At 41.8% G+C, this 26,148-nt stretch overlaps 1 protein-coding gene and 1 gene segment (V, D, J or C); one reads left to right on the top strand and one right to left on the bottom strand.

Annotated features, from left to right (window-relative positions):
- Positions 1 to 626: 626 nt before the first annotated feature.
- On the bottom strand, positions 627 to 1,325 carry LOC104941114 (Ig lambda chain V-III region LOI-like). The segment is given in 2 exon segments: positions 627 to 1,085; positions 1,178 to 1,325. Coding segments are annotated over 2 exon segments (375 nt in total).
- A 1,350-nt stretch (positions 1,326 to 2,675) lies between these two features.
- LOC104941116 (serine/threonine-protein kinase LMTK1-like) lies at positions 2,676 to 24,422 on the top strand (the record flags this gene model as incomplete). The annotated part of the gene is made up of 8 exons (XM_010766161.1): positions 2,676 to 2,886; positions 3,651 to 3,765; positions 15,940 to 16,073; positions 20,042 to 20,180; positions 23,191 to 23,270; positions 23,707 to 23,825; positions 23,966 to 24,053; positions 24,169 to 24,422. Coding segments are annotated over exons 1-8 (962 nt in total), but the record flags the coding sequence as incomplete, so codon positions are not given.
- Positions 24,423 to 26,148: the final 1,726 nt, after the last annotated feature.

Genomic DNA, 26,148 nt, shown 5'->3' with positions numbered 1-26,148 from the left:
AAATGTAATATCTCATAATCTTAATGTTTTCAAGCAGATGGGGTTTGAACATCTGCTGATGTAAAAATCTCCATTTTAATTCATCGTCTAATAATCGTATAAATCACATCATCAATGTATCATTTCGTATTTATCTTCACTTTCTTCTTTATTGGTGAAGTAGCTGTTTGGAACAAGTTTGTATCTTTACATGTTTAAAGGTTAATCTCACCAAACACACATCTTATTTAATAATACAAACTGATTCAAAAACTATTCAAGAGTCACTGCATCTAGATAAACTAATGTCATGTGAATTTGTTGTATTGTTTTGGTTTAAGCTGAACATAAATTAAAAAAAGGTTTTTAAATTGTGTGTCAGGTGTCTTTGGGGCCTCAGGAAGCAGGATTCATGTAGTCGAAGTCCCGTGACTGTTACTGTATTTTGTGCATTAATCCCAGTTTCTGTACATTTTCTATCAGTGCAAGATATTATTTGAATCCTGAATTATTTCGACATTTCAGATACTATGGACGTTGCAGGGGCCATACTTATTTATTAATGTTTTCATAATTAAAGCAGGTAATAAAGGCATGAATAGATTCATCAACTATTGTGTAAATTAATAAAATATTTTCTTTTTAGATATTTTTAAACAGGTTATTGCACATGGTGTGGGACATTGAGTTGTTTTGAATGCTCTGTTATCAGATGTGTCAGAGACTGAAAAAACAGAAGTTCTTGTGAGGAGGTTTTTGTCACGGTGTAAATCACTGTGATACCACCTCATTCACAGATCTGTCATATGTGTGACAGTGATAGACTGCTGAGTCTCCCTCCTCCACATTGTTGATAATCAAACGATAATCTGTGTTTAACTGATGAGTTGATGTGAACTTTGGAGAGGAGACACCAGAGCTATACTTTGGAGAGCTATGGCTCTGATGAAACCTTAGTAGATACTGAGGGACTCCTCCAGGAATCTGTTTATACCAGCGAGCACTGCTATCAGTAACAGTCCCCAGGTTACAGTCCATGGAGGCTGTCTCTCCTTTCCTCACCGTCACTACAGGCTTCTGTGTCACCACCGGCACACCACCTACACCTGGAAACAACAAGAGGACATGGAGTCAAAAGAAACACACAGACTGATGAATCCAACATGAGGTCAGAGCTGCAGTCAGTCAGCCTGCTTACATGTTAGAGCAGTGATGAGAGTGCAGAGGGTCCCCAGCATGGTGTCAGTGTGTGAGGAGGGTCTTGGAACTAAGAAAGTGAGCTCACTGCTGACAGAGGAGAGTTTGGAGGATGAGGAGAGGAGGAGCTGGAGGAGCCATTTAATACTTGAACAAAAGAGGAGGAGCTTTGTTTATAATGATTATTTAAAGTGTTTATTTCCTTGACAATCCCAACAAATTTCATGTCAAGGTCTAAAAAGACTTCCTGCAGCCGTTTTATGAAAAATAGTTTCTTATTTCAGTTCACAATGGTGTGATTCATCGCAGTCAACGTTTTATTTTCTAGCCTTAGTAGGAGTTGGCAATAGTAATCTTTACAGTATATAATTGAAAACTTGTAAAGCCTTTTGCCGATTAAAAAAGGAAACAAATACAATATTTAGGATGTGCCCGAAAACAAAACACAGTTGTAGGGCTAGTTTATTCAGTTATTGGCAGTTGTACAGAGAACTGGAACTTAACCTCTTAATTTACATGAAACTAAATAAGGACAGAAAGACTGCAGGTGCATCCTGCATGAGAGAGAGTAGTTGAAAAATGAGCACTGTTCTTTATGCAGCTCTAATAGTAATCCAGTGCTGCTCTCTAGTGTGCATTCAAGAGCATAACACCTCATACTGTATCAACTCCCCTTACTTACTGGGTCTTGAAGTTTAAACCAAACACAGGCAAACAATACATTTTTCATCTATTGAAAGAATGGCATGCAAAGAGCACACTTCATGAGTACTGTAATTGTGTGTGCCTGTAAGAAAGTCTTACAAATAATGTACTACTACATGATGTATATGCTGTATGCAATATAACCATTTCAACCGATTACTTGAACTAAAGACATTGCCTAAATGAAGGTTTATAATATTTAGGAAATTTAGATTGTGGCTTTGAACTTTGGGAGACTTTCGTCGCACTTTGCTAAAATCTCAAAAATCTCTGACCTACTACTAACAACCAGCAGAGGGCCAATAAGAGTGTGGTGTGATAAATCAGCACGTGGGAGAGATTGGCCTTTAGGCCTGAAAGAGTCTATTCAAACCCAAACAAAGATATTTTTCTATCCCTAACGAGATATAGGTGGGGGTGAGGATTATTTTAGGTTTAAAATGCAATGTAGCATAAGCATTGCTAACTTTGAACTCCTTTTAAGATATTTTTGGTCTGATCAATGCATAATCAGACATACCAGTTGGGCCCCTGCCTCAATTTTGCGATACACACATGCCAGTGCCACCATGGTGATGCCAGTGCTGTATGCGTTTCTTTACATGTCCACTAGTGGCGTCACACACACACAGATACACACACACACAGATACACACACAAACACAAATACACACAGACACACACACACACACACACACACACACACACACACACACACACACACACACACACACAACACACACACACACACACACACACACACACACACACACACACAGACAGACAGCTACGGCTTTACTTACCACTCCGTCTCGATTATGTGCTCAGAAATAACACTTTAAACCTCTGCTTGATACAGTCTATGCTTGATACTCATACTGCCTGCGTTATCTGACAGTGACAAAACAATCCGACCCCCATGCACAGCGCCGACCCTTTCACCGGCCAAGAGTATCTGGGGAACAGTCTTGGATGGAACACGTGGTGACCTATATCAGGATAGAGGTACGTGACGTCCATGCCTGTGTTCCCCAAATAAGTTAAAACCTAAAGTATTTCAGGAAAATGTTGTCTTCAAAATGACCCTACATGCACGCGCACACGCTCACTGGCAGGATTCCTGTAGGCTGGCTGCGTAAAGTGTGACAGAGAAAGCTTGGGCAGTAGGCCTACGTGATTTTTGCTCTTCAAATTAAAAGCCCGACTCAATTTGTCTCGTAGTCCTGAGCAAGTCCGTTCTATTTTGAAAGGTTCAAACGGAAGTAGTTGCTAATTTTATGTGGCTTGACCCTGGTGCAAGATGTCGCTCATTCTTTCTGGACCGAAGCTGAAACCCATGCGCATAACTGTCCGTTTTTTTTTTTAAAGAACCAGATGCTCGCCTACCATGTAGTACGGACATAGGAGCAAACCGAGCTTTATTCTGAAAGTAACACAAATTGAAGATCACCAAATGTTTGGAGCAGCCCAGATTTAACAGTGAAAAACGGGTGACCGAGTCGGTACATCAAGCCTGTCCAGAATTTCAGTCAACTGGAAGACAACGAGACGGTATTTTATTCTCAAGAAAATAAACTAACAGATGTTGTGAAATGGAAATGACTGTCAACATCTGTCCCCAAATCTGTTCGAGCTGAAGGTGGAGCAGGATTTTTCGCTGGGCTCTCTGTGAGGTGTGATGGAATAAAATGCTGCGCATTACCGCTTAGGTTACATGATTCTCAAAAGCACCTGAGTCGGGAATTTATCCTTGACCTTTTTGTGTTTAGGCTTCTGCTGTCTTCTGCTACGGAACGAGGAGGATGGTCTTTGTCCTACATGTGATTGTCATGTCTTCGGCGTTTTTCAATCCCAGTTTTGCCTTCAGCTCCCACTTCGATACAGGTAAGGGTCAATCTGATGAACGATGGTGTTTTTCCATTATGTGTCTTCTTAATCAAACTGAGCGATATCTGGTGTTTCATGTAGGGCCACGCTGTGTCTGGCTTTATCATTGTACACACACACACAGCATTTTATTAGTCACCACCATCATCATCATCATCATCATCATCAACATCCGCTCCCACAGTGAGCTTAAATATTCAAAATTAGCATAGGTATAGTTGTTTTACATTCAATGACATCTTAGTGACGAGGGCTAAAAGTTAAGCCTGCACATATTCTGCATAGTCCTACACCCTGCATCTAAATGTGTGTGTATGTGTGTGTGCTGCAACATCACAGAGGTGACATGCTGACAAAGGTATAATGCAGACATGCTTGAGATGGCATTCTCTTCGCCCGTTTTAATGCAGCGTTTATGAATCCTCTGGATGTTGGCGTGATGGGGAAGAGGACCCAGGTGCTGCTGCAGTGCTACGGGACCACCGAGCAGGAAGTCATGGCTGTCCTGTGTAGGGGCTTGAATTAGAGCAGAATAAATAACGGTTTGCACGTGTACCCTGCAATGTGCTGAGCATACAAATGACAGTGAGTCCAGTCAAGTTTTGGACTCTATCAGTCCTCCCCTAACTGCATTAGTGATCACTCTTTGTCCAAGTATTCCACCCACATACCTTCCTGTGACTCCCCACTTCATATTATTTGCATATCTTCTCGGTTTTCCACCAGAACGTGACACTAAAAAGGGCTTCCATTTAAAGTCAACATTTATTTGTAAGAGAGTCCCTGTGCATTTTGGAAGTTGATGTGCTCACAATCAGATTTCATTTATTCCTGTATTAGTCCCACAGCGGACATTATAGCAAGAAATCATTTTGACTGTCAACATCCAGTTAAAAATAATGAAGTAATGAGAGCACACTTTCAGATCTAGAACCACTGCTTTTACAGTCATAGTTTTTTCTTTTAATGCAAAACCAAAGATAAACGATAAGTTAATAATTCCAAAGACTGTAGGTACATTGATATGACAACACGTCTTTGAAGGATTTGTTTATTAATAATGACTTACCTGTTCCAGATAATATTCTGCTCTGATTCATATTACACTGCAAAGAGAAACACACAGGGGTTTAGTGTTCTGATATTTGGAAAACCATGACAAAAGCACTTCTCGGTGTGGAATGTGTAGTGGGTGCTGAGCTGGCTGGTTCTGCAGTGAAATATGATACAAACCCACCCGAAGAGTGCAACCTTTTAATTTGAAGCAGGATATTAAATGGTTCCCAGCTGAATTATGGGTAAAATGCTTGCCGACTGTGGCTCTTGTGGGGCATCTTCTAATTTAATAGTGTTAGTGTATTCTTCCAGGAGTACATTTCAGGTTTTAAAAATAGTCTCTCAGGAATGTGCAGTGAAACATTCCTTTATCTTTTCTTCGGCTGACAGTAGCTAAATGAATAGCTTCAGCGACAGATCAGGGTGGAATGCATTGGGATTGGTTCTCTTTAGAAGCATGGTGGGGCCCGAGTGGGCGTGTACAAGTAGCTTGTATTTAGCATGAGGAGAGGATGGATGTCTGTGTCGTCACTCTCCTGTCATAATGATCTACATTTCTCATTAGAGGAGCACCTCGAAGCAGACTGTTCCTCCCTAATGATTGATCTGAGGATCAGTGTTGCCTAGGGGAGAAAGGGGCTGTGTGAGGAGGCCAGTGCTAAGGACAAAGTTATACATATCAAACAGTTACAAACACAACATCTAGAGTTTGAACTGTAGCAGTGCTCAGCTGCAATTCCTCTCTCTGAGCCCGGGTAAGAACATGGTGTGCTCTTCCTATGCACATACTCATGCACATAAACACACCAAGACAGACGTAAACTAGAGGCTAGGTAGGTCGACAAGCTGCACGTCATTATGAAAGCCATTTGAGGATGGATGTAAACACCATGGCAGGATTTTTTTAACTCTTTACCATCAGCCCTCACACAGCACCGGGTCTTGTTTCGTGTGCGGCCAGGGGGAAAGTTGTGTAAATGTGTGGCATTATGCACCGATGACAACCACGACTTGCACCTGGCTTACTACTGCTTCAGCACCTCGGAGAGCTCTCCCATCAGCGAAGGGAGCAGATGTGTGTCTGTGTTGGCATGTGTGTGTGTGTGTGTGTGTGTGTGTGTGTGTGTGTGTGTGTGTGTGTGTGTGTGTGTGTGTGTGTGTGTGTGTGTGTGTGTATGAAGGGTATTTGAAAACCTGGCTGCATCCTGTGAACAGAACTAATATGCATCGCTTTACTGTTGGGGAAACCAGAAGGCAGACTGACCTGAAAGGCATCACCGGTACACTGACAAGCTGACAATGCAGCAGTGTGGGAGTCTTTCAGCAGTCTCCTCTGGTGCCTGGAGGTGGCAGTGGCAGCTAGTGCGAATGCTATGGATTGTATCTTTGTGTAAACGCATAACAACACACACTTTTCTATCGCTCACACACACTTAATGCACATTCCACATACAGGAACATTTTACACGTGCCCTTGTGTAAACATGGACACGGCACTGCACCTTTGACCAAGGTGCTACTTATATCGGAGAAGAAGGATATTTTGACTTGCTCTCGGAGCTCCTCCCACTCTCTCGGTCACTGCTGACTATTGGATTATTCATCTCTCCATGTGTAACCAAGCACTTTAGTTACATAAGTAAGCCTCTGCAGGAACTCAAACAAGAATGAAGTGGATTCAAGCAGTCAAGTGGAACCATGTCTCCTATGTGCTCTCTGTGGGATGAGGTGGTTCTTTTTGTTTCATAATGGCTTGTGTGTGTGTGTGTGTGTGTGTGTGTGTGTGTGTGTGTGTGTGTGTGTGTGTGTGTGTGTGTGTGTGTGCAACTGCATACTTGATGGGCTTCATTATGTATTTAATTTGTCACCAAACATCAATTATTGTCAGTGAATTTAAATAGTTGAGCAGCCTGAGAGCCATTTTATGATGATGATGATGATGATGATGATGATGATGATAAAATGACAACAGAAAAGAGGATCCATGTGTGTTCTTGTGTTCAAAAGGACCGCTCATCGATAGGTGAAACACATTCGGGTCAAAAGTGCCACTGTCTTAATTCACTGCCACTATTCAGAGCACATCCTCCTAATATGTGCTTGGACCAAGAAACCAGAAGAATATGGCAGGGAGTATAGGTGCATGGCAGCCAGCATTACTCACACTAACTTGTTTTGCTCAGGTATGTTTGTGTCTTTCCACTCGAACAGGCACACACATCTCCACAGAAACACACACACACACACACGCACGCACGCTAACACACACACACACACACACACACACACACACACACACACAGAGACACACACACACACACACTGCCTTGTGTCTGCATCATGAGACTCAAGGCTCAAATGTCATTCCAAGTGCATATTTCTATGTCTCATATGGTTTCACATGCATCTAATTTGTGTGTTTTTAAGTATGCAAAAGCCCTAAACGCCCCGATCACGCCCTCCTGGAGCCATTGTGCAGATAGGTGGAGATGATTTACTCATAAATTATACAATAGATTGTTTTAGCCTTAAAACAGTAATGCCTATGTTAGATTGCACCCCTGCCAATATCAACACATTAAGTTAACATTTTAAGCAGAGTTTAAAGAAGTTTGTTGAAAATCAGTTGTTAGAGCTTAAAATAAATGTGAAGTATTGTTGTTGAATAGTGTTTTTGTTTTTGTATGGATTTTAACACCGTTTATCAAGTCAAACAAAGAAAGCACTAACTCATCTTTATTACCTTTTAGCATATGATTTCAATAAAGAAAACTCCTAATATGTCGGGTTGTAGCATTATTGGATATTGTGCCCACACTCAATGAGCTGAATAGGGAATCAATGCCGATAAGGTGAATCTATTCAATTTCTCTGTGTTTATTACATTATATACAACATTGTGTTACCATAGCTTTACACAATTAATAGTCTTGATCTTGCCTTAGACATAAAAAATTAAAAAAGCTTCAGCATCAGTCGTTTCGACTCTCTCTCAAGCCCGAACACATCACAGAGAATGTTGCATGCTTTGACACAGACTGGCAGAACAGAAGTCTCCCTCCCCGTGAGAGCCTCTGCAGACATCTTCCCTCTGCAGTTGTCTGTCGCTTTTTTGAAATCACTTACTTGTATGGTTGCTATGCATGCACAAATGCAAACACACCGCTTCTTGCTTTTGACCAAGACCAAGTAATGACAGTGCTGCAGGGTGGGCAAGGTGCCAGAATACACACCACTGCAATCAAGTCGTCTTGAGAAAGAGTAAGGGGGAGACAAAGAGGGGGGAAAAGAGAGGGTGAGATACCGTTTCAACTGCAGTGAGTATACAACAGATTGGTGACAAATAGATATGTACATCACGCAGTAACTGTGTTATATAAAAGTATTTAGTTTGAATGTGTGGTCCCTGACTGAGCTTTGTGTCTTTCAGAAACTATATGTTGGCTATTTTGACTAAGAAACATGTCCCGGTGGCGCTAATGACCTAGCTGCATTGAATACACTGCAAGTATTTCAGTCTGTGGAGGCTAATGCCACCATATGTAACAAGAGACTGCCATTATTAAACCACTCAAGCGACTTTTCACTTCCCCTCCATGATCCTAATGTAAAGCACACGACACAAAAAGAGAGCAAAACGGGCCCCACATCTCTCGGATCATGAATTCAAATTCAGGACAGTGTTGCAGGGGCAAACAAGCTCCTCCATCTGCCCTGCCTGAGCTGCACCAAGTGCCTTCCAACAAAAACACTCACACACACAAACACAACAGTGATGGAGGAAGAAGGGTGGGAAAGCGCTTAGGATAGATCAGACTGGATGGATAGAGACAGGAGAAAAGTGTGACCAAGGGTGTAACTTTGGTTTGAGAAGTGGGGGGGAGACAGAACAGGGGGTCCTCCGCAATGAAACATTTTTCTCCATTTAATTCCATTTCCTGCCTTTCTGCAAATATATTAGGGACTATGGTGTTAAAAAATCCAAGAAAGATGTGTAGTGTATATAATGAGAATATTGTTGTCTTTAAATTGAAGTTAAATGCGTCAATCTGGTGCACTTTGAGAGCAAAATTAAGAGATTTGTGGATACATCTCTCAACACTCATATGAAACAGAACTGTTCTTACAATGTGTGTGTGTTGGAAGGATTATTTCAATACTCTAAAACCATTAGAATATGCTCACAACCAATATCACATAATTGATATACTCCTCTCTCCCATCTTAAACTTACCTAGTCTGCATTCTTTCTTTTTATTTATGCATATTTTACTAGTCACTCCCCTTTTAAACGGTGTTTCTTTGTTTTTTACTGACATTGGAATGATTTTTTTACTTATTTTGAACAACTATATTAAATAGATGGAAATATTTGTTTACATAGATGACCAAACCGTTTGAGACCCACTGAGATAACTTCGACTAAAGTTTACAATCTAATCACTCAGCGAGTCCTTTACCTAACTGAGCTGACGTTATCTCAGCCTCTCAGTCCGACAGGGGAGGACTCTCCCTCTCCTTATTGTTGAAACAGCTTCTAATCTCCGTTAGCTCAGAGCTAGCACCAGATGCTAACAACAACCCCCGTAACTCTCTCTGTCTCTCTCTGGGTCTCTCTCTCTCTGGGTCTCTCTCTCTCTGGATCTCTCTCTCTCTGGGTCTCTCTCTCTCTCCCACAAAATGCGCTCGTGCCACACACACACAGACGCTCTTCCGTGACGATGACCGCTTGCGTAAAACATTTATAATAAGCACATTTGAAAAGTGGGGGGGACACAAACAGGATTTTGAAAAGTGGGGGGGACTTGTCGCCCGGTCCCCAGTGGAAACTATGCCCATGAGTGCATGAGTGTGACCTATAGGTTTACATGTCTATATAGGGCAGTCAAGAGGCAGCATGAGCAGAGCCAAAGAATGTATATACAGTGTATAAATCAACACAGAGACTTTCAGAGCAATGATGATGAGTGGCCTACAACAGATGAACAAATGAAAACAAAAGGGCTTCAGCTCTATACAAAATCCACTTTCAGTTATGAGAGCTTAAGCTGAAGTTGCAATGTTGAGAAATTGGATAGAACAGAGAAAATAGTATTAGATTGTCATGATGGAGGACTGAACACAGATAGAAGGGGGTGCTCTGCTCACACACACACACACAGACACACACATGTGCACACACATATCAGTCTCCAGTTTGCAGGAGAAGCAACAATTACACTATTAATGGCAGTTTACCGTATCCCTCAGCCATTTCCATCCATGCTCTCTGTGAATGACTGCAGATGGCAGAGGGATGCACTGGCCTGCAGAGGGCCTAATAGCTGTCATTAACTGGGAGTGAGTACAGGCCTGTCATGTCCGTCTCCTGACAGCACGAGTAAGGGCACACTGCTGGAAATGAAAGCTCTGAATTTCACAGATCAACTATCAAAGGTGTTATAGTTAAAAACACATCATTTAATTATTTGAAATGTGATTAGAGTTATTGTAAAGGATCATTGCAAAGGACACAGATTCCTCTAGTTTGCATTTTGTAGTTTGGGCTGTTTTGATTGAAATCAGCTGAAATGGGTGGTTGTTATACAGCATGGAAATAAATGGAGGCTGTTCACAGTTTATCACACTTGAAAACACACAGCTGAATGAATGAATGGAATGAAAATATCCTGGAGTCAAGTAGAGGGGGAAACTTCACTGAGGATTTAGGGTTCTTTGCAACAGGAAGCTTCACAGTTGATGGGAAAAGTAAATTCTAACAACAAGGACTAGCACTATTAATCCCGTGAGAAAGGTGCAATCGGTCTTGTAACCGGCTGACATTATAATAATCAAATCAAGTTGGCAATGACATAGAAATGCTACACATAGCATTATTAACGTACCAGGTCAACTACTGGAAAAACACAGTGCACGCATGTACTAGCAGAGGTTTGACTTTAATGTGGACACTGAGAATAGAAACATTGTAAAGGAGACAAACATGTACACAGTGCTACACGCTTGAATGTGTTTTCTCTCCCCCAAATACACATGTTGGAGCACATACACATATTTCTGTATGTAATAGTCAAAAAAACTTCCAAAGTTGGAGATGATGGGTTTGCTGCAACAGCCCACTGCTCTCAGTTTCAACAAAAAAACAAAAGTTAGCCAAGTGCAACACTTTGACTGGGCTTTCTGTGCGGGTTCATGTTCTTGTGCTCGTTTGTGAATGCAAACACAAAGCACGGCCCTGGCCTTTGATAAGTGTGGGAAGCTTTATCCTGCAACTCTACCTTGATTAAAATCCATTTTGTTCTCTCTGGAGCCTTCCTTGCACTGTTTGTCCTCACTCCCTCTCCTATACGTATCCATTTGGAACAGATTTGTTGAATGTACGATGAGCTCTATCGTGTAGGCCTATAGGAGGTAGTAAATATCCCAGCAGCTGTAGACCTGACGTTCAAATTCTTAAGCTGCCCGCTGCAGCTGCACAGCAACAGAAAGCCCGACCTCACTGCTGCATGCTTTATTTACGATCTACCATGAAAAGCTCAGTGGCTGTGCTTAACACAACACTATTCTTATCTTGTACACGCATGGACACACACACACACACACACACACACACACACACACACACACACACACACACACACACACACAAACACACCATAACATTGAGCATTCCTGCTTCCTCCATGGGCCCCTATCTCTACATGCCTTTATTTCTCTCTCACTCTACACTACACCACTATAATAGCTGTTGGATTTTTAAAGCTATTACTTAGTTGCATGTTTAAAATATATTAGCTCTTGCTCTGTGACTGCAAGAGACACCACTTATTCTTTCTCTAAGTAATTGATGACTTGAATTGTCCATCCCCATTCAGCATTTTATTACATGGTGTGGCTGTAATCTGACAGCATGGAAGGTCACACTTAATGAAGCAAGCCTTGTATTGATCAGTTTTGGTAGATACAATGCAACAGTGTTGGCCTCCGCATTCATTCACCCTGCCTACACCAACTAATGTTTCCTCTCTTCCTCCCTCCTGTCATTCTACTGCCTCCTCTCCTGCGGCAGGCTGAATTGTGGAGGTGGCAGGCTGCCCCCATCGCAGCCCTCCCCTCCCCGTTTGTGAGGACATGGCTCATCTTCCTCTAGTCCTGAAGACAGCTTTTTAATAAAGCGGGTTTGAGCCTGGATTTAAGTGCTTTATTTTCATTTCGCTGTGCAGCTGGTTAAGTAATGTGTGTGCTTCTCAAATATTTATGGAGGACCCAGAGCGACCGCTCACTCACAGTTCTTCTCAAAGGAGTGGACGATGGATTCTTCAAATGTCGCACTTGTGAAGATTGTGCGACACTGGTGTTTTTACGGGATGATCATAATTAGGTTTTCTGTGGCAAATAAAAACGTTTTAAAGGTCTGGTGAAGCGAAGACTCTGCACAAAAATGGTTATGATTCAAGCTGCACCAGTACAGGGGAAGCATAGGTTAACTGACAATTGGGGGTGAGGAATTTAGTGCATCATCTATCCATCTGTTTTTTAAAAAAGGTTTTCCCGGTCATGTTTCTAAAACTATGAGAAAAGAAGCACACATAATCTGCATTTGCAACTTTCTCCAAGTCTTGGGGCATATTCACCACGATCATTCGGTCCCAGAGTTCCGTCACGCTCTTGGAAATGCGTGTGTGGTGCCTGTCAACCTTGATTCAAAAGTCATCCTTTTATTTGTCCTTTAAGTAATAATCCAACTCAAAAGTAACTGAAGCAGATTGAGCGTTCTCTTATTTGTATCCAGATGAGAGCAATGGTTTCAGATTGCAGGTCCTGTTCAGAAAGACAACTGCACTGCATGAAAAAACACAGCCCCCTATTCATTTGCATGGCACTGCTGTGACTCAGCTGTGGTTTTATGAATGCAAACACAGTTCTTGTTCCACATGTAGAAGACACATGGGCTGCTCTAACTACTTTACAGGGGCCCCAGTCATTTGACTTACAAAACAAATGGAGAGTGGATGCAAATGTCAGTTATTACTTCATTATCTGTGAAAAGGTGAAGTTTACCCTCTGTTCTGCACTTGGCTGCTTCATCAGTGCTTATAGGCTCGACAATTGTCAGGTGGTTGCATTGTTGCATTAAACATTATTATAAAAAGATGCAATTAAAATCAATATTTCCAGCTCATTGCCTAGGATTTAAACATGGTGTGCAAAAGATGGAATCAGTAACCAGAGCACAAACTGCTGTATTGTACTGTATTTCTATGTGTATTTTTTGTTGTGTCCTTTTTTTACCTTAATTCCATAATCTCTTAGCATATGTCATCCCTGTCTAACATCCATTCATCCATTCCATTTCCAATGACCAAACATGTCATTGTACGGTTCCCCTAAGATAAAACATGCTAAACACCTTCTACTGAATTGCTAATACCAGTTTGAAGTGCTAAATGTCCTTCAAATGAAAACGGTCGTTTGGCTGCATAATGCCAGAGGAATAAGTCATGTACATTATAGATGGTTTTCATTCTTTAAATATTTAATACTCAGCCCTGTTTCTCCTGTCAGCCTCAACACAATGTGTTGTGTCACCATCTACTCAGACTTGTGTGTTGCGGTCTGTGGTGAATCCTGAAAGGGCCCTGCTCGATTAGCTCGCCCTATTTTTCACTTCAGAAACACACACAGACTTACACAGAATCTTTCACAACATGATACAGCGATATACTGTAGAGGGGAGAGATAGCCAGTATACAAGGCACCAGAAAAAATGTGCCTCACTGTTATTTCCAAGAGTGAGGAAATAAATAGGGGACATGAGGTTTACTGCGCCGTAAACTGCAAGTAATCAACTAATATACGTCGTCGAGCAAAATGCCAACAACACACTTACTACCAGCATTTATTTCAGAAAGAGAAAACAAGGTTATAAATGATTAAAATAAGCTGTGTTATTTAATATGCAGATGAAAAGAAGCTCTTACATTTTAATATGCATATTTATTTTGCCTTTGATGTGGGCCCATTTAAATAGAAGGCTTGCTATAGTAATGAGGAAGCTGCAGAAATATGCTACAATAGTATATTTTTTGGCAATTAAACTGTGGTCCCTGTGGCATTAAAAATATCCAGAGGATATGAGGGGAAAAGGGTCTGCAGTTGTGTGTGCGTGTCTGCATGTGCAAGTATGAGTGCAGTGCTCTGTGGCTGTGACCTCCGGGTCAACCTTCAGCTGGAGCGGTGCTGCATGGGCCACAGGAGCTGTCGGCTCTGGAACAGCCTGTTCCCCTCAGCCAACTGGGTCAGGACTGCTGAGTCTCCCTCTCTGAGCTGAAACAACATGCACACACAAGCATCACATACCAATAGGCCGAGTTGACCCAATAGACACAGAGGTGTCATGATGGTGTTGTCCATTCAAGAATAGGGAAATTAAAGGAATCCCGGAATGATGACAAATATCAATCCTTTTCCTTTTCTGATAAACGGTTTTACAACACATGGACAAAGAGAGTAAACATGGCTAACTGCAGGCCTGTCACATTGGCATTTCCAAAGAAGTTATGTTGACAGATGGGAGAGTTGTGACAGATTTTGGTTGGATAGTTAGGTTTGGGTCGGCATTGTGCTTACCATGAAAGAGGAGTTCAACATTTTTCAGATTCTAATTCTTCAACAATTCACGTTGTGAGAAAAACCTCACAGATTGAGAACTCGCAACAATACAACTTTATTTAACAACATGGTAAAAAAAAGAAATCATGTAATTGCTGTTTGTTAACCAGGAATTCCTAACAACCAACACATTTATTAAAGATTTATTTTAGCTACTTTTGGGGAAATAACCACAAAGTGGAGCAAATAAGATAAATAACCATAATGTATTAATAATGATTCAACGGTTAAACACAAAGATTGATTTACTTCTGGGAAGAGTTGTACGATTTATTCTATGGCAAAGTGATGTCACCAGGGTTATTTCCATCGTCCTTTTTACACACAGTCTGCGTTTCAAACAGTGGTCATGAGTTTCACAGATATGAACCTGCATCGTGAAGAGAATCTAAGGCGTTCATTGCTCCTGATTGAACATGACTAGTTAAAACGTTTGAAGGGACTATTAGTTAAAAATAACGGGACCCTAAATGAAACATAAAGGCAAATGAGAGAATCCATGCTCCATTAGCTTATTAAGACATTAAATATGACTCAGGGTCAGATATAGCTACAGTGTGAGCATGATTCCCTGTAGAGGCGTCCTATGAGATGGATACTACATTAGAGGATTTGAGTGTGATGCATTGGAGCGTTGGGGGATGAATGTGTTCCAATCCAGTTTCCATCTCTTGCTTTCTTTCTCTCTCTTTCCTTCTTCCTCTCTTCTCTCTCATGTGTTCTGGCAGGAGTTTGAAAACTGTAAATCAGATAATATGGATTTCCTCAGCTACTAGAGGCTTAAAGTTAAACTGACACATGTGTGCGGCACATATGCACACAGGAAGACAAAACAGATGGTAAATAACTTGCAAAATGTAAAAATAAGTAGGAGATTGTGTGTTCTCTCTGTTTATTGGTTGCAGGCCCACAAAAAAAGTACATGTATCTACGTCTCAATATGTGCTGGGATTTAAGAGCGCTGAGCGCATCGAGAATTGTAGCTCAGAAGCCAATGTTGTGGGGCATTTCAGAAAATGAAAAGCAAATTATACACACCCAGTGAGAGTTTTCATTGATCAGTTGTTTACATTGAGCAGACTGAGTAATGACACCTGGTCTGCTGCTTTATTAAATGATTATCCAGAGGGAGTCGAGGTGTTTGTGGGTGGTATGAACCGTTCTACCTCCACGAGTCAGTTTTCATGGTGAATACTGTTTTCAAACTACAGAAAGCAGAATCCTATTCAGTCACAGATTGTAGCGATGAATAGAAAGCAGAAGAGAATGATTATGAGTCGCATCCATCTTTATTCAAGCTGCCAATGAAACGGTCACAAATCATCTGTGTGCATACAAATCACCTTTATCTCTGTTTAGCTTTTCATTTCCTGTGTGACTCCACAGATTGTTATTGGATCTCCTTCACTATTTTAAATGTGGCATTATCCTCCCATGTTGCAGATGGGGCTCCGCTGAGCGAGCTGTCGTGGCCTTCATCTCTGGCCGTTGTAGCTGTCTCCTTCTCTGGCCTCTTCACCTTCGTCTTCCTCATGCTGGCCTGCCTCTGCTGCAAGAAGGGCGACATTGGCTTCAAGGTGAGCTACCTGCTGCCCCCTGCTGGAGGTGGTGAGGAGAGCACAAACAGTGTGTGCACCATGGCGCCTGCTCAGTGTTTACAGTGGAAACAACTGAAAAAGGACATACACGTTAAATGTATTAAATGTTTGGAATAATATTGACACACACTGTACAGACAAGGATCAAATATTTAAAAGCCATACATATTTAATTGCCATTCAACGCCATTTAAGTCTGCCACCAAGTGAGAATGAGTTTGACACAAAGTATGGCCCTGAAGATCATTTTGGTTTTGTCTCCAACAATCCAAAACTCAAACATATTTAATATTTAGTTAGTCATTTGTTGCCCTATGTTCTGTTGTCTGACCATTGCCTCATTGTATGCGAGTGGTGCAACCAAGTACCCATCCCATCCCAGGCTGGCACACTTTGTCTCTGTGTTGCATTCAGCTGCCACCATTAGTCAGCCATGCTGTGTCAAACATGAGTGCTGAGTGACTGATGAGGGTTAACAGAGACTGACACAGGCAGGGGGCGTATGGGGAGAGAGAGAGAGAGAGAGAGAGAGAGAGAGAGAGAGAGAGAGAGAGAGAGAGAGAGAGAGAGAGAGAGACAGAGAGAGAGAGACACAGAGAGAGAGACACAGAGAGAGAGAGGAAACAACCTTGATTCGTTGTACTGCTCCTTTTCTTTACAAGTTTACTTCTTCTCACATTATGGCATTAGCATTGAAGCACATTTTTCATTTTGGTATTGCATTTTAATGTTTGTATCTTGTCTGGAGAATGGATAAATTACAGCCTTGACTGAACAGCCTTCTGTGAAGATCACTTGTGCAAATGATTCAGTAATTCATGAAAGGAATTGCGGTGCTAGTGTTAGAAGGAATGAAAAGTGCGTATTTCTGTTGTTGTTGTTGTTGATTAGAGCTGCAGAGAGCAGAGGAGAGGAAAGGAGAGATGGTGAGAACAGAGCAGTTTGGTTCTGGATGATATCAGGTCTGTGCATCGGCATTCAGGCTGTAGTATATTAATGCTGCAGTGATGACAGAGAGACTAAAGAGCGCAGCACAGAGAGGAACCATTAACAACTTCCCGATTGTTCTCGTCTGTGTGTATCGCGTGTGTCCACGTCCCTCTGTCATATGCCAGATTGCCTCTGCCTCATTATGTAAAAGTATGTTTTAATAACCTGCAGGAACAGTGCTTTTTACTGAGAAATAAATAATGAAAAGAAGATGGCTCTAGCTGCAAAACAGCAATATCTAGCTGCTTAAACTGCAGTCATTCAACCAAAGCACCACCATGAGCCCGTTTAAAATATCAATGTGACACTATTGATTCCTGCAGGCAGGGGTATCGTCTTACACTGAGAGTTCAGGGTGACACTGTTGCTAAAACGGTGCTGGGCTTTGTATTTATCACACAGATATAAGGTTACCTATTGTGAGGGCACTATTAAAATCATTAGACAAAGGATGGCCAACGCATTTCCTTTTGATCTGTTAGCCAACTATCTTTTCTTATTAAGGTTATGCAGCTGAACAAATAAATAGGTGCTTTTCATATGTGGTAACACAGGTGTAATCAATAAAATAACTGTGGTCCTGTTTCATTTCGATTAGCCACGGTCTTGGTATTGTGCATGCTCGCTCACTGGAGTGGAGGCGATACACTAAATAGAATGGGACCATGATTAAATATATTAACTTCACCGGAGTCAAAATGGCTGCTGTTAGAGGTGCCTTTACTGTAGGTGGAGAACAACAGCAATAATTTGAGCGCAGTTAGTCCCTGTGTATTCACGTGAAGCTTGACTGAGAGGGGACTATCTCATAGCTGTGGGTCTTTCGTAACATAATAGATTCTGTGTTAAACATTTGAGAAAAAGACAATGAAAGGATAACATTCACAAGGAAACATATTGTAACTGATGCTAACAATACATCTTCTGTCAGATGAGCACAACTTTCAGATCTCAGTCAATTAAAGTGTCAAATATTCATATTTAAATGGATTAAGCAAATATGGTAGAAACCACAAGTTGTGATTTGTGTAAACACAACATATGCTTGTTGTTTTGATCATAGCTTATAATAATTGCAGACAAAACAGACAATCAAATCTTCATCTTGCGCTCTAAGTCTGGCAGCAAACATCACATCTTGCTTCCTTTCTTTTTGGCATCCGCTTGTCATTCAACATCTCACTTGTATAGTGTGCATTCATGTGGGACTGCAAGACTGCACCGCTGCGCTGTCCAAAAAGCTTCATTATTCCTCTCCATCACGGTGCTCTTACTATGGAGCGCGTAGTGTGAGGCTGGGTATTAAGTGCTTTCTAAACTGAAGGCTCTCTGGGGAGCTATGCAATGCTGACTCACAGCCAGGTGCTCGCTTTCACACTTTGCTCTGAGGAGAGTGGCAGATGGTTCTCTTGAAACACACAAACAAACACACACACACACACACACACACACACACACACACACACACACACACACACGCACACACTCACACACTTGTGAACACCTGTACATATAAATATACACACACACCCACACAAGGAGCCATTCAAATATGTTATATATTCCATCCAGCTACCCACATTTTACAGAACTGTTTACTTCTTTGTTTAACTCTGTGGGTACTGCAAGTGGGAGATAGGCTTGTTGTGGGTAACAGTTCATTAATAACCAACGGACGGATTGTAAACAGAGCACTTTTACCAGACTTGTCCCCCAGCATAGCCAACTAGGTTGACCTGAAAGATGTGGGGGTTTCTTTCTATTAGAAATGCAAATAGATTTTTAAAACGTTTGTGGTTCAATTGTTTGTATCCATCATTTGATCCTCTGTGCCCATCTATTCGAAAAACATCTCTAATATATTGACTATATAGATGTGTGGGGCCATATTTAGTGCATGTCTGACGTTATAATGTTAGACAGTGGTAGCAAATGAAATCTGCTCAATGCAGAATCTTTGGTTGTTGTTTCTGCAGATACACGTAAGAAAAAACCCAGAAAAACTGGCATCTCAATAAACACATTTCAATCCAACTACTCACAGCCCAGTGACTGGAGTTAATTAAACTTCAAGGATTTGGGTTCACCCTGTAACCAGCGCATCTGCTGAACAAAAGGTCCTCTCTAGTTAAAAGTTAAACATGTAAGACTCTTAAGGTCTCATATGAGCTCATGAAATTGTTTACTCATTCACCCTGGCAATAATCTACATGGTGATCTACTTCATGCTGCAGATTATGCTATTTGTATTGTGTACTGTTTAAATACGAATAAAATCCTTTCGTGTGTGCCTTTCGATATTCTGCCTTTTTGTTGGATCTATGTTCAAAGCACTAAATAATAGCCGCTTTGGTTAGTGGGACAGATCATTTTGTTAAGCTACATGTACAGGAGGAAAAAAACAACATCAAGCACTATGCAAAACGTTTTTAAAGATGTATTTGCTATCAAAGTGCAAAGTATCAAATATGTCTCCATCTTACAATCTGGTGTGTTAGCACTTTTAATATGTACTCTATGGCCGTTTCTGTCGTGACATGTTACAACCGTTAGCAAGCACAAATGTATGAATTCATGTTTTTTCACTAAGAGCATTTGAAGTGTATAACCTTTTTTTAGGTTTAACGTGTTTAAGACTCAGTTTGACATTCTTTAATGATATAAACTTTGCTTTGTATAGGTGATTGAATGGAAGGAAGAAATAAAAGACAGAAGGAAAAAAAGATGTTCTTTGTGGCCATGCCAGTCTAAACACGCACATTAGTGTGTTCCCCCTACAGCGTCTTTGTTGTGACCCACACAATACACCCCACAACGTACATGACTTATGCATATAGCTTGGTGGGCGAGCCCCAGTGCATTTGAATGCCCTTACAGTTGAGCCATTGTCTCCCACCATGTCAGTGGTAGGATGGCTGCGAGTGGATGACTAATTTCAGCATGTGTCTTTGCAACAGGAGTTTGAAAACACTGAGGGAGAGGAGTACCAGGCAGATCTCTCCCTGGCTTCGCCTTCCTCCCAGAATGGCCCCGAGGTCTACATCCTTCCCCTCACCGAGGTCTCCCTGCCTGTCTCCAAACAGCCTGGCAGATCCAGTAAGAAGCTGCACAACACTATCAACTCATAACACCTTTAAGTTATATCCGCTCGCTCTTTTAATGATCTGATTTACTGTTCAGCTTTTGCTTCCTGCAATGCGTATATCATTATTCCTTCTTAGCTCTTTAGAAAGAGCTGCCACACTAACAGGCCATTAAAACAGCTTGTTACTTCTCTACAGCATGACACAAAACTAGGAACCTTTTGTCTACCTTACTGTAGCTGGAACAGACATGGCCTCTTTAATGAAGTATGTTGGATTCTATCTCTTCTTTCTTCTTGCCCTCTCTTAACGAGGGACAGACATCGGCCCATTTTAAAATGCATTTCGAAATCAGTGTATGAGAAACTGGAGAGGAAGGAATCTGACTTTACCTCGGTGTACATTATGTCAGTGCATGCTACTGTACATTTCATTTACATGTAACTCTGTTTTACTTGAATCTTACATAATCTTATGTCAGCACATGTTATTTTGGTGTGTTTATTTCTACATCCATGATCCTCCTCAGCCTCATGTCACAGCCTTTTTTTTTCTTTTCTGCAGGTCATTCTGTCTGAAACCCAGCCTGTTAAAATGTGTATGCATGTACATTGCGTGTGAATCTCAGTATTAGCCAGATCCTGGGTGCCTCTCCCTGCATGACTCACTGGCTGTCTGAGCTGAGCCGTGCCTAGTCAGAAGGGAGGTGAGTTGGGGCTCAGCATCCCAGAATGTAAGCCTCAGCAATGATTGGACCAGGCAGCCTTAGGCGTGCAGCCAATCACCAGCCTCCATAGCTACCGCTGTATGATTGGAGCAGGTGTTGCAGGGCGAGGAATGGATAGACAGCAAAGGAGACGAGATGTAAAACGAGGGATAATGTTTCCTTTCACTGAGTCACAGAGAATGGGCTCTTACTCATTCCCTTCCTTAAGTACATACAGAAAACATGGTATTATTTTTATTTGACACTTTTACATATTGACCACTGAAAGTTTGATGAATTTAGAAATTTTAACAGCATTCCAATTTCTTAACTTTTGCAAAATGGTCATAATTATGCTAAACAATTGAGAGGATTGTAGGAATGGTATCACACTTCAAAAGTATTACACATATAAGCTGCAGGTCAAAAACTGAGCAGGCTTAGATTGATAATAACGTCATGCACATGTTTAAATGATCAACCCCCACAGTGATATACACGAAGCAAATGAGACTAGTAATGGCCTCTTTAACAGAAACACAAGTTATATGGTTTATACTCTCACCATGAATAGCGTATTCTATATCACACTTCTACGTCTGTATGAACACACGTTACAATGTTTGCCATTGATCGTCGGACAGTCTCGCGTTTAACTTGTTGGTCTAATCTTTTATTCAAGAGGTGGTGTAAAGCCTTCAAACCCACGACAGAGGCTCGATGCATCGAGTGTGTGTGAAGCGGTTGTGTGTGTATCATTCCACGGGCCCACTGATCCCACAGTCTCACGGGACCCCAGCCTCTTCTCTGGGAAGGCCATGAGGAGGAGGGGAATGCACACTCACGCTCACACATTCCACATTCGGAATAATTTCACTTTCGAACTTCTCTGACAGGGAGGGCTGGTGGAGAAGTGTGTCTCTGTTATCACCGTGACAACCTCTGCCCAACGTTCTCGTGGAGAATGGGCCTTGTGTGTGTCTGCTCATCAGCGTGTGTGTGTGTTGTGTCCACTGGGTACCAGGAGACGCTGCATGAGCGTGTGAGTGAGCGAGCCGAACAATGGCCCCGATTTAGGCCGGCTGGGCAGTGGGTGAGCATAAGGCTGGGCTGAAATGTCCGTGGAACGCACCAGTGGAGGACTGGCATTATGGGCAGAATACAGTGAGGGGTCTGTGACAGAATGAGGAGAGACAGGGGAAGGGTGGTGGCATGCACCAGGACCCTAAGAGTGGGGAGGGGACGCTTGAGATAGGGGTGGCGAGTGTGCATGACAGAGGTCTTTTCTGCATCTGACAGAGCAGGGTTTGTGTCCTGTTTGGCTGAGGAATGCTGCTGTCCTGGGTGACAGGGGGGCATTATGTTGGCCTTATGTCCCTACCAGGGTTCTTGAAGCTGCACGCAGAGCTGGCGCATCAGTCTGCACGCTACCAACATGCGTGACGGTCACACCAGCCGTGATACTTGACCAGAGTCTCAGAGAAATATAGCCCCCAGGGCAGAAATCCTCCTGCGGGGAACAGGTGGCAGATTAGTCGGCTGACTCCAAGCTGTTTCTATCTCGCTACGATTACTGTATATTGAAGGGAAGTCTGGAAACCAAGGATTTCGGTGTTTGCTCGACAGCTGGAGAGCTCCAGAAGAGGACAGTATGTGTGTTTTTGTGTGTCCCAGTTGGAGGATGAGCTCGGGACAGACTGGGAGAGGCGGCGTGGCGAGCTTGTTCAGCTGTGCGAGGGCTCGGAGGGTTAAATCCTGCCGAGACTCTCTCACACACACACTGAGATCGTGGGGTCTTTCTCAAATACACACAATGAGACCAAGAAGCCTGGGGTTAGGGCTGGGGCCACGGGCTCTCGGTTCTCACACTCTGAACCAGTACTTTAACCTGCATGGGAGCCGGACTCAGTCCCTGTCACGGTGCTCGGAGTGGCTGGCCGCTCCACTGCTCCGCCACCATCTTTTCTCTCCACACAATCATCTACCTTCTTAAACAATGAAGATCCATGGAGGTATTTGAATCTCATGCACAAATTGTCGACTTCTTCTTGTTATGGCTTATTCTCCTGTTTAGGTGATGGCACTTTTTATTTAGGAAAATGTGCGTTTATTATCTGGCTGAGAGGAGCTTCTATTTATTCTGATCTCTGTCAGTGTTGCTTCCCTGTCCTGTCCATTTCTGTTCAAATCATTAACTTCTATTTTTCTTTTTTGACTGAGATTATTGTAAACCTTTGCTTTTTCTTTATCACTTCTTAATCACTACAACAGTGTCTTTTTTGAGTAATCCTATGTCTTTCTTACTGTTCCTTTACAGTCCAGCTGCTGAAATCATCAGACCTCGGCCGCCATAGTCTACTCTATCTAAAGGAGATTGGACATGGCTGGTTTGGCAAGGTAAACAGGATTACTCCCCCCCTAAACATACACACAATCACAAAGTGGACTCGGGTGCAGAAAAGACACCTTGTATTTGTTAGTAGTTGCTTTAATTGTTTTAATTGCCTCCTTGTTACTGTATTCACTGTACTTGAATGTGCTTTCTACTCATTGAAGAATGCGAGGGTAATGTGGTGATGATCTCATTCTAGCGAAGCTAATCTTTGGCACTTGAGTTAGAGAGAGAAGCTGAAACTCACAGTCACAGTCAATTCCGGACACATTGTTTTATAGTAAATGGGGCTGTAACACTACTTATATATTGCTCATGCACTATTTTCATTCTGCTTGTTTGTTTGTTTCTCTAACTCTATACATGCATGTTGATTCTGTTTGTCGTAAACCCTGCTATTTATTGATAGAGTTGGGTAAAAAAAAGTATTTTACTTCTTAGGTTCTGTTAGGTGAGGTCAATGCGGGCCTTAGCACCACCCAGGTGGTGGTGAAGGAGCTGAAGGCCAGTGCCAGCGTCCAGGATCAGATGCAGTTCCTGGAGGAGGTGCAGCCATACCGGTCAGTTCACCTAAAATCACAGCCCTTCAGTTTAATGAGTAGCACCATGCAGCATTAAGAAGTAACTGAATGATTGTTTTCTTTATGTATGTACAGTCTGTGTAAATGTATACCCTCTCATGTTATGTTTCCTCTGCCAGAACCCTGCAGCACTCGGCCCTCCTGCAGTGCCTGGCTCAGTGCTCGGAGGTCACTCCTTATCTGCTGGTCATGGAGTTCTGCGTTCTGGTGGGACATTTTTAAATATATAAAATGTGTTTATGCAGTTAGTTCTGCAAGCGTCATTACTTTCTTTCTAGGTTCATTGTTGTTTAATGTATCCTCATTTCCTTTCTCCCCTTAGGGTGATCTGAAGAGCTACCTTCGCAGTTGTCGGGTGGCTGACTCTGAGACTCCTGACCCTTTGATCCTCCAGCGACTGGCATGTGACATTGCCTCGGGGCTACTGCAACTCCACAAATACAACTTCATACACAGGTGCAGTTTGCCAGTCACTCCAGCTCTATTTACCTCCATCGCCCTGTATGTTTCTGCTCAAGAAAGAAAACTGAATGCACTGTGTGCCCCCTGCTGGCCTCTCCCTGCAACAACATCCTGGTGCTGCCTGAGTAATTGTCACAAACTCCAGCATCAGTGATTTTGTTGCCGGGGGCGAGCCCCTCTCGCTCTCTCTCAGCAGCCATGTGGTGGCTGCCATGGCAACCCGTCAGGGGCGGCCAGCCAAAAGAGCTCAATGTGTGTGGAGGAGGTGAGATTAAACAAAGTGTTTTAGTTTTGCCTTTGTTTTAATATGCTCAGATTATATTAAGAAACATTGCATGACACTTCACATGTACATCTTTCATGATATCATACAGATAATGCTGTGGCTAAAAATAGTTAATCATATTTAGTGACATTGTGCATACAATATGTTTTAACAAACAATTATAACAAAATATCACTAAAAACATTACCATAATACACCAACATTGGTAAAAACTGAAACATATTATTCATAACACTTCCAGCAATAATGACTGTATAGGCCCCTGTATCTTGAAGTATTTGTCGGTATTGTGACATTCAATGTTTTTGAATACATTTGGGTTGGTTTCATTTTATTGACTTTACCCTGTCCTCCATTCTTACCTTTTCTAAACTAGTTTGTATGTCAGAGAAAAAAAAGAAGAAATTGAAAATAAACATAAAACTGTTCTAACTTGAGCAGATCGAGAGGGATCAGAGACTTTTAAAGAAGATACATAAAAACGGGTTTGTTGATGCAGCTCAGATGTACTGTTTTACAGTTTTTCTCGATTGCTAACACACATTTTTTTTTTAATTGCTCAGTTTATCAGAACACTAAACACAATTCACAAAACCACACACCCAAAGTGCAAAACACCTAATTTCTCCTGCTAAATGAAAAACTGCTCTCAAAACTATAAACACTTACCAAATGCAAACTTTAGCACCAAACATAACACACTTCATTCATAATACTAGATGGTTTGACCACCCAACTACACACTGCTGAGCATAATCTAAAGCACTTTCATCTGTTATGGGCTATCTCTGTACATCAGGGGTGTCAAACTCAAGACCCGGGGGCCAAATCCGGCCCGAGACTTCATTTCATGTGGCCCCACAAGAGCAAAGAATATAATATGTTTATCATACGGTTACATGCCGCTTTACAGAAGCACATTGCCGATAAACTACATGTCCCACAATGCATCTCAAATATGACTTTTTTTTCAGAATTTCACTTATTTTTTGTAGTTTTTCCAGAATTTGGCTTTTCTTTTTAAATCATTTTGTGACATGCACACTGAAGAGACTTGCAATTGTTTGCCCTAGACTTCTGCTTTCAGACGTAGTTAATTATGAAGTGATTAACCTATCCGATAATAATCCAATGAAGAGGAAATAATGTTATATAATAAATGATTTTATATATATTAAATATTTATATATTTATTCTTATATAATCTTATATATAAAACTGGCCCTTTGAGTGCAACCATGATGCTAATGAGGCTCGAGTTGAAATTGAGTTTGACACCCCTGCTGTACATAGAGGTTTCTGCAGAGAAAGATTGCTTGAGTACACAGAAATACAGTAAATGAAGAAATACAAATGAGTTGTTGAAAGAAATCCTATTTTATTCAAAAATAACATTGTGCAACATGCATCTCAGCACATAGTTACTATGTTTTATGTGATAGCATTGTTTGCCAAAACCCAGTTTGTAACTGCTGCTTCCTGTGCCTCATTGGAAATCCTTAGCCTTCCACCTGCACCTCTTTGTTTCTCAGTCCTTCAGATAAACAACACAGA

This window comes from Notothenia coriiceps, unplaced genomic scaffold (assembly GCF_000735185.1).
Source record: "Notothenia coriiceps isolate Sejong01 unplaced genomic scaffold, NC01 NC01_scaffold00003163, whole genome shotgun sequence".
Lineage (NCBI taxonomy): Eukaryota > Metazoa > Chordata > Actinopteri > Perciformes > Nototheniidae > Notothenia > Notothenia coriiceps.
Note: the sequence above shows the minus strand (reverse complement) of the source record. Positions and strands in the feature narration are given on the sequence as shown.